Below are 9761 nucleotides of genomic sequence, written 5' to 3' on the forward strand. Positions count from 1 at the left end.
AAGGACTTATAATTGAATCCCTTAATATTGAAATCTGATTTATAAATTAAGGTAAAAACTAGTGCGAGACGGTCTCACGTATCGTATTTTGTGATACAGATATCTTATTTGAGTCATCAATGAAAAAATATTACTTTTTACGCTAAGAGTATTATTTTTTATTTTAAATATCGACGGGGTTGACCCGTCTCATAGATCAAGATTCGTGAGACCGTATTACAAGAGACCTACTCATAAATTAAAACTATTATCCAGGATATTATGCTAAATTACCATTTTGTCCAAATGCCAAAATTTCTTGTGTTTTTCTATATATAAAAACACTTAAAAAACTTGATTTATTTAAGTATTTTTTTTTTTTTTGAAATTACAACTCATGTATCAAAACTCACTCATAGTTTTTCATTTTTATCGAAGAGCAAATGAAAAAAAAAATCCCAACTATCAGGGGTCTTCTTGTAAATTCAGTATGAGTTTGCTTTTATTATTTTTTTAGGCGCTTTTGCCAAGAATATAGCGACCATAGTCTCCACTCCACCTCCACTTCAAAAGAAAGAAAAGTTGCTTCGGGAAGAACCCTTATTCCCTTCCATAAAAACATAAATCCAACTCGTTGAAGGAGGGCAAGAAAAGGAGATGGCGGGCTACAGGGCTAGTGAAGATTATGATTATTTGTTCAAGCTTGTTCTTATTGGTGATTCAGGTGTTGGAAAATCCAATCTTTTATCAAGGTTCACCAAGAATGAGTTCAATCTGGAGTCCAAATCCACTATTGGCGTTGAGTTTGCAACCAGAAGCCTTCATATCGATGGTAAAGTTATCAAAGCTCAGATTTGGGACACTGCTGGTCAAGAAAGGTCACTCCTCTTGGACCCCTCTTTCAAATCATTCTAGCATGGTTCGAATTTGGTGAATGTATGTTTTTTTGTTGGTTATATATAGGCATGTTATCATTTGTCTACGATGATTGATTGTTGGAAGTGGGAACAATTTGAAATGTTCATTTCTGGTTTTTTTGGGGAAAGATTATACGGGCTGTTGCTGGTGTACGTGGAGGCTATAATGATGCTTGTATTTGTTGAGTTGTGATCGGGGTTCTTTGTTTTGATTTTTATTGTTATAGGTAAGCTAATTCATTTGCAGAGTCATGTGGCGTATCAATGAACTAGAGGCTTACGATTGGAATCAAATATGCTTCTTTTCTGATTTTATTTGTTTATTCTTCTGTAAATTCTATTCCATGATCGCAGTAGTACATGTTTGGCTCCAGTTTTTATGCGTAATAAAAAAAGCCACTGTGAACCGACGACTAAGTGTTATGGACTTCAGCGATGATTTAGACGCACTACTGTATTGCTGTTTTCTCCGCCACAAATTGGAACTTATACTTTCTTGTTTTCTGCTTTGCGGGTCTATTCTATCTGGATATTTTAATTTACCTATTTGAAGATTCCAAATTTCTTTGCCTTAACTTTTCTTTATGATTAGAATTCAACTGATGTATCCTTGGTTATAATGGCTCGAAGTTAGGATTTCTGCGTTTAAACATCGATTCTATTGGTATGATCGAAGAATGGATGTTGTCTTTCAATGCTCAAGTTTATAGTTTGGACATTTTGAATCAGTATGCATGTTCGAATGATTTCCATTCCCATTGTCATCATATGAAAAACAAATGTATTACACGTATCCCTGTATAACTCTGATCTGGTTCACAAATACGATGCAGCTCGGGGTGGTTTTGATCTTTTTCACAGTGATTAATAAGCACTGTGTTTTCATATTTTTTTTTAGATTTCTGTATATCTACTTTGTTTTAACTTTAATAAATGTTTGGAATTGTGGATGGCTAGATGTTTTATAGCTGCTTATCTTCCATTATTGATGAAGTTGTATTGAGTGGAGTTTTTGACTGTTTTTATGTGGGATTTGAAAGTTGTCTTATCACGTGCATCATTTGTTTCTTTTTTCACATTAATCCCTGCCTTTTCTTGATTTTGTTTTTATCGTTCTTAGTGGCAGTGATATTTACTTTCATGTTTTGCAGTATGAGTTTTTTAAGACATAAGTATGAGTTTTTTAAGACATAGAAGGGCTGATATTCTACCATTTGTTTAGTTTGTATCCTTAATTTGAAGGTATTTGAGTTTAATTTGCATGTTCAGTGTGTGTTTTTAAGTATGTTTTTATGGAGAACAAAAAATGTTTTGAACGAGTTGATCTTCGAATGTTCATTTGACTTTTTGCACGTTTTTGTTATGGCTTTTGTTGCGTTTATTGAATGAAACAAACTTCTGCCACCTGGAAGTAGTCGTCTTTTTCGCAACTTTTCTTTTTCTTTTCTTTTCTGAATTCGGACTTTTTAAAATAGTGCAACTTTCATATTGAGAAACTTGCTGAACTAACACTGTTATATAAATGATTATATCACTTAAATCTTTAGCAAGGTGCTACTTGTACTTGCAGAATCTCTTTGATATTTACTCTCCAATTTTTTATATGCACATATTTTAATAATCTTGTTCCTGTAGTTGGTAAGATGTAGTGTGTAGATTCTGCTATGTGTGAACTTTATTTTAACTAGTTAGATATACCGAGTTGTTTAAGATTCCCTGTTACCTCCACATCGGGGCTGGTTAATGTTTCAGACATGTATGAAAAAATCAACGTTCTTTAAAACCTATGCGGCCTCTTTTGAATGTTTATCTGTCATTTGTATCTTTTAAACTTGTTAATGAATCTCGTTTCTTATATAAAAATAGCTCTGGGGAAGGAAGTTGTGCTACTTCTACTTACCTATATGATTACCAGTAAAAAATTTGCACTTATTATTCCTATATTGTTGAATTGAAGTGAGATCAAATTGTATTTATGAAGCCTAGTTTGTTTAGATTCTGCAATCTTACTTGAAGATTTTCTTTTATACGATCATACTCATCATAATAACCCGAGGCTGCCATTTCCTCTGATGTTGAAATGTCAGATGCACGGGTTTGAAAACCACACCAGGATTCGAATAAAGAAACATTCTTTCTTAATTCTTATTAATATTAAAGATTGATGTGATGTGTTTGTGACTTGATAAATTTCATGATAACCCTAACAAACAAGGACATCGTGATGTTGGTTGTATTGTTGGGTATAGTTCTGCAGTAAATGAATCACTTTGTGGACTTGTTTGAGTGTTAACTGGAATTGGAATTTGGTAGTGAAACATCACTGTCGTCATCTGAGTAGAATGCATCATTCAGAGTTTTGAATCTCACACACTTTGATAAAGTCATAAGGTGGAGAAAGCCAAAACTTATATAACTCGTTATATGTTGACATTTTGGGCCTTTTAGTCTATTTCATTTAAATTCACGGCCTTTTTCATTCAAGATATTGGATTAGTTGCTGAAATGCTTAATATCATCTTAATATTTTTGTGGTTATTTTCTTGAGTTAATGGGCTATATTTATCCCTGATGGTCAATGATGTAATTTATGCTGATATATTATGCATCTTTATTGATTTCTTCATCTAAGATTATGCATTGGAGCATTGAAAATGACTTGATGAATGATGACGGATAAAGGTTATAGTGTGGAATTTTGTATGCTATTTAACAATTTTTTTGACGTTAATTTGAATGACTCCTTTGTATTGATTTTTTTACAATGTTTGTGACTTATGAATGAGTTGGTTGGTTGATTCATTTGATATATTTTTAGATATATGTATATATATATATATATATATATATATATATATATATAGAGAGAGAGAGAGAGAGAGAGAGAGAGAGAGAGAGATAGATTTTATATATATTATTTTATGTACATGTGTACACGCTTACATATATATAACGACCCTGTCTTCCTATTTTGATCCTAGCTTTCTGAAAATGTCTTGTATTGATGCTGTGGTCCACTCCCCTATCTGTGTTCATGGTAGTGTTGGGCACCGGATTGTTCATATGCTCCTGGATCACCATTTACATCTAGTTTTCCTGAGCTGGTTTGTTTCAATTTTGCATTCTATCACCATTTACATCTAGTTTTCCTGAGCTGGTTTGTTGCAATTTTGCATTCTTTAGTCTTTTCCTTTTTCTTCTACCGTATTATCATCTTTTATTGTCCCCAGAAATGCGAGCATGAAGAGATTATATATTTCACACTTATCAACTACTCTGCAGTTGAGCCTTTGCTTGTCCTCAATCAAGAAACCGAAAAAAATATTATACATAAATTGTTCAATAGTCTAATTTAGGCATCAGTACTAGAGCTTGGCATTGATTTAAAAACCAAAGTATTTCTTTTATCTATCTCTTCAAATTGAACCACCCTAGAAATGTGCTTGGATATATTTTCTCATGCGCTGAAAAAAGATTTTTAGATCCACGTACTTGTCTTTCAAATGGAATATCTACTTTTTTGTTTGTATAATCAGTTGAAGAACAATAAATTTCTCGCAGTAATTTGGCTATGAATCATGTGGTCGGTTAAAAGGGTGAAAAACTGTTTTAATGTATCTGGCCTCTGTAAAAAGCCCTATTTTTAAGAATAAAACAATTGATATCTTCATGTAAATTGATATTCATATTGAATAAATTCTGTACAAGTGTTGCCTTGATTGGTTTTATGATCTCATATGATGATACTCTCTTTGTTACTCTTCTATGTTTTACACCCATATTTCAGATTCACATTCTTTCAAAGTCCTTATGTTTGCTGTTGATCATTCAAATGGTGTAGTCGTTCGCCATTGATTTTTTTTCTTTTCAAGTGAAACTGAAGATAACATTCGTTTTTAGAGAAGAATGGTGGGCTTAATATTGTATTGTACCGTTTTTGTTATATATCTACTCGAGTAGCTGTCAGGTTATGCAGCCTGTTGCATATATTATGTGTTGTGGATAATTTGTTAACATGCTTTATTATCAAGTTTTGTCTTAAACAATTGAAGTGAAAATTAAATATTTTATACTTCATACTTCAAAGCAGTTCTGACTTCGGTTTTAGCATTGCACTGCTTTAGCTTTTATGAGCTACTGTTGTCCCCTCTTCAGGTATCGTGCCATTACTAGCGCTTACTATCGAGGAGCTGTTGGTGCTTTGCTAGTGTATGATGTCACTCGACGTTCCACTTTCGAGAATGTTCTGAGATGGCTCAAAGAATTGAGGGATCACACTGACCCAAATATTGTAGTCATGCTTATCGGAAACAAATCTGATCTTCGACATCTCGTGGCCGTTTCGACTGACGATGGAAAAGATTTAGCGGAGAGGGAGTCTCTCTACTTCATGGAGACTTCTGCTTTGGAAGCAACAAATGTAGAGAAGGCATTCTCTGAAGTTCTTGCTCAGATTCATCAGATTGTAAGCCGGAAAGCTGTTGAGGCTGGTGATGAAACTGCTACTTCTGTTCCAACAAAGGGGGAAACAATCAATATCAAAGAAGAAGCTTCAGTTTGGAAGAGATACGGATGCTGCTCAAACTAGGCACATGGGCAAGGTCTGAGGGTAATTTTGCTCCTATTGCATTTCTTTTTCTGTACATCATTACAGCACGCCAGCGCTCTCTCATTTCAACTAGATATCTGGGTGCATTTCAACTAGATATTTTCTTTTTTGTTTGTTATAAGAATGTATCGATCTCTAGAAAATAGAAATGGGTCTTTGGTGAAAACTCTATCTTGGTAGTAGTATAAACTGATAGCTTTCTTATCAAGGTATGGAATGTTAAGGAAATTGTTGGTGCTTTAATAAGGATTGTTAATTCCAGTATTATTTAACAAGATTTTACTCTATCAAGTGCTTTTGCAACAAGTATAATTTTACTCTAAACGTGAACTCGGAATTTGCATTTTTGGGAAACTTTTTACACATTCAAATGATGACAAGATTATAAAGGAACTATGTGAAAGTTGAAGGAGTAAAGCTTAATTTATCGATCATATTCACGTTTGAATCTACTGTTCCATATGATGTGATACGAAGCTGTCTGTTAAGCAACGTTTGTCCTGGGCTACCACAAGGCCGTCTCCATGTCACACAATGACTTGCCATGCTGTCAGTGTTGGCCTGATCCGGCTGCACGAGGGTGGTGCTACTCATCGTGGTGAGTTAGGGGACATTAAAGGATTGTAAAAATTGTCGTTTAAGGGGTAAAAAAAAGGGGTAAAAAAAGGTTGGACAGTAGCGAAGAAAGTGTATGGTGGAAGCTTGAAAGTTAGGGTTTTCTTTGCATGTTTTGGGATGTTTCCATCGGCTAGGTTGTAGGGTGTGAAGGGGTTGGTGCGGCTGGTCAGGGGCTGGTCTAATAGGGTCAGCAGGGTCCAGGAGGGTGGCTAGTGGTCTGGAAGTGTTCTGGTCCAAGGTGGCTCGGGGGTGGCTCGAGAGTTTTGGGAGCGATGGCTTGGTTTGGGAGAAAGATGTTCGAAAATGGCTAGGGAGAAGTAAGGGAATTGAACCGTGGTCTACGGGGGTCGAATCATGTTTCACGTGGGTAGTTTAGGGATGAAAAATTTATGTTTAAAGTCTGAGAAAATATTAAGTTTGGAATTAATTCAGGTTTAAAACCCTTCACGGTTTAGTTATTAATTCATTAAATCAAAAGGCTCGGGTTTACGTCTAATAAAAATATTAGAAGTCAAAATTTAAGTTTATATGATGGTTAAAGATAGGTTCGAGTCAGAAAAAGTAAGAAAAAGTCAAAATCAGGAAGCTCGATGTCCGGGCGTAAAATGATCATTTTACGTCCCTGGTAGTTTGAAATGTCTGACAGTGTCCCAAAGAATCATAATACATGCTAAATGATATTTTAAAATGTTTATGATGAAAATATGATATTTTTATGATATATGCAAAAGTAGTATGATTTTTCCCAAAAATATGTTATTTTACGATTTTTTAAGGGTACGAGATTTTTATAAATAAAATGAAAGGAAAAATATTTTGAAGGTTGTGAATTGACTATGACATAAAAGATATAATTGGAGATATTGTCAGGGAAAAGGTCCCAGAGAGATCCCGTTTACGAGAGAAGAATCCAGAGGGAGTTCGGTGATCGTATTTTCATATTTGGCCACGGCCTAGTGACGAGAGTTGCTGACGCCCAGCCCTTAGGTACTTGGTATATCTAGACTGATCAGTCGACCACATGATGATATGATAAATGATAGTCACTTTCAAGGATCAAATTTCACCCAAAATGTTATACGATGATGAAAAGATTTATGATTTATTATTTATTTATACTTACAAGTTTTACGCTAGCTTATTTTAAATAAAAGTATGATTTTTAAATGCATGTCCATGTATACGTATTATTTGATATTTATAGTTAGATCGTGCTGAGTCATTAGACTCACTAGGTTTGGATGGTCGCAGGTGAGGATGATTTTCAGGTAGGCACTGACGCTTGAGAACATCGGGTCCGGCAGTATACTCCCGATCGACTTTTGTTTTCTGCATTAGATTAAGATTTAAAGTAAAGATTTTGAGAATTATTTTATTTGAAATTTTATGTCTTATTTTGAAGTTTTTTTTTTGAATTATTTTAAAATTGACAGTACGATTTTGTGTGTGATGATTTATGGATTTTATGCAATTAAGATTTTTAAATATTAGTTTTTATGTTAGATGGTTTTGAAGTTAGAAGAGAACATTTATTAAAAAAATTATTTAGTATTTATTTAAATTTTAAAGTTAAAAGTAAGTGATATTTCATTTGTACTAAAAGACTTTGGTAATTACAAGTGATTTGAAATTACCCACTTCTGTTGAGACTTAACACTATCTAATTGAAACTTTTAGTAAAACTGAAACTCAAGACTTAGATCAGTAGAGTTCTTTGCTCACAGCTTATGTGAATTAAACAGAAGAATTTGTGCACAAATATGATCCTTGATATGATCAAATAATTAATGAATTAGTGTGTGTTTCTTTAATCTGACTTGTTGTAATATTTTGCAAAGAGATTTGGCATTGTTTTAAGTGGAGGATTCTTGTCTCTGGCTGGTTCAACTAATCTCATATATAGTCTCAATTTTCAATGATAACTTGTACAAAAATATTCGTTCATGATTTCAAATGTGCTTGTTGCCGATTCATTATCATTTTCGGAATCAGTTAACTTCTGACAGAGAATGTCACTCTGATCCTTAACAATGATCGGTATAAACAAAAATTTGTATTAATTTAGGTTCTGATCCTTAATCATTTATCAATAAAGTACTTGTAACGATCTTGTTTAAAGTGATAGTCTGTCGGTTTGAATTAAATCAAAGAGTCCCTTAATCAGTTTGGTAGGTTGATTTTTACACTGGATATCAGTTTGAGCTTGCGATGAGTTATGTTACTGATTTCAGTTTCTGCTCGAATTCAGTTGTGATATTTTTACCAAACATCAAAACTAAATGTTTCAACAATATCAATTTAATATTTTGTTTGTATTAGGTTATGTTAATGTCAAATCGAAAGAGAAAGAGAAGAAGCAACATTATATAATTCTTAATACAAGAATTGATAAACCTTTATCATACGAGAGGACCCTGTCAAATGTTTCTATTCCTAACTAGGAGCCCGAACCTCTTTCTAAATTTGGAAGACTTGAGTCTAATGAAACTTCCCTTAAATGGGAAATTGGATTGTGTATTTCAATATGACGAGATCGTGTTAATCATCGTGATGAAATTAGACGAGCTTATATCAAAATCGGGTCATATCAACCTAAATTTTTAGAATACCCACGATCTGAATCAGGAAAGCAACGTCGTCGATTTCAGTACACATGGTTTTAAAAGTTTCCATTGTTAGAGTACTCTCTTTTGAAAGATGCAATATTTTTTTTGTGCTATCTTTTTTAATTAAGTGAATCACAACAATTTACCTTTACAGTTGAATGTTTAGAAATTGGAAACGTGTTAATGATGGAGCAAAAGTGTCTTTATGTCTCACATGGGAAGTTTAACTCAGCTTTCAAATTTTTTTTATTGATTTGATGAATGTAACTCGACATATAAATAAAGTTGTGAATCGAGAATCTTACAAATTTAAAAAAATCGATTAAGACTTGCAACAACAATTGAGAATGTCTATTGTCTTAGTTTGCAAGCATGTTTTTCGAGAAGTCTTAATGAATCTTCATATTCTCAAATTTTTTTTTTAATTTCATCGATAAAAGCATACATATTATTCGTAACATGCTAGGAAATAAAAAATATGATGAAATTGGAAATTCTAAGTTTTGTATTTTTGTGGATGAAGCGAAGGATGTATCTAACGAATAACAAATTGTGAGAACGTTTTTTCCGAATTGTACATGTTCGTGACACCACAGTTACAACACTCAAGAAAAAAAATATGTGATGACCTTACAAGATATAATCTAGAAATTCATAATATGTGAGATCAAGTGTATGATGGTGCTAGAAACATGTGTAGTGCTTTTAATAAATTGTAAGGTTTATTTCTTAGAGATTGCCCATATGCATAATATGTGCATTGTTTTGCCCATCGACTCCGTCTATGATTAGTTATAGTGGATGAAAAGGACATCACTATATGTCTTTCTTTTCAAATATGACAATTATTGTCAATCTTGTTCATCTAATTCAAATCGCAATGGTGAGTTACAATCTGCTCAAATTAATGAAATTGTATATTTTTTTGTTGTTGGTGAAGGCAAGTTGGGCGAGTAGCTAATCAGATTTGGTACTTTGCATCGAGCACGAACTAATCGTGGGAGCTCCCATTTTGATTCTATTTGCACCTTT

The 9761-nt window shown here is 33.4% G+C and overlaps 1 protein-coding gene and 1 long non-coding RNA gene across 2 annotated transcripts; one reads left to right on the plus strand and one right to left on the minus strand.

Annotated features, from left to right (window-relative positions):
• Nucleotides 1-517: 517 nt before the first annotated feature.
• LOC140833970 (ras-related protein YPT3) lies at nucleotides 518-5790 on the plus strand. The gene is made up of 2 exons (XM_073198523.1): nucleotides 518-857; nucleotides 5052-5790. The coding sequence occupies exons 1-2, from the start codon at nucleotides 637-639 to the stop codon at nucleotides 5482-5484; spliced, it is 654 nt and encodes a 217-aa protein (XP_073054624.1). The 5' UTR covers nucleotides 518-636; the 3' UTR covers nucleotides 5485-5790.
• On the minus strand, nucleotides 885-5045 carry LOC140833971 (uncharacterized). The gene is made up of 2 exons (XR_012118623.1): nucleotides 1717-5045; nucleotides 885-1391 (listed from the first exon to the last, which is right to left on the minus strand). It is a non-coding gene; the product is annotated as an uncharacterized lncRNA (long non-coding RNA).
• Nucleotides 5791-9761: the final 3971 nt, after the last annotated feature.

Source organism: Primulina eburnea, chromosome 6 (genome assembly GCF_022965805.1).
Source record: "Primulina eburnea isolate SZY01 chromosome 6, ASM2296580v1, whole genome shotgun sequence".
In the NCBI taxonomy this organism is placed as follows: Eukaryota; Viridiplantae; Streptophyta; class Magnoliopsida; order Lamiales; family Gesneriaceae; genus Primulina; species Primulina eburnea.

Excerpts from the sequence above, each read along its gene's own strand:
- LOC140833970 (XM_073198523.1), top strand. The coding sequence starts at position 637 with ATGGCGGGCTACAGGGCTAGTGAAGATTATGATTATTTGTTCAAGCTT. Across the intron at positions 858-5,051 it reads GACACTGCTGGTCAAGAAAG|GTATCGTGCCATTACTAGCG; the intron begins GTCACTCCTCTT and ends TCCCCTCTTCAG.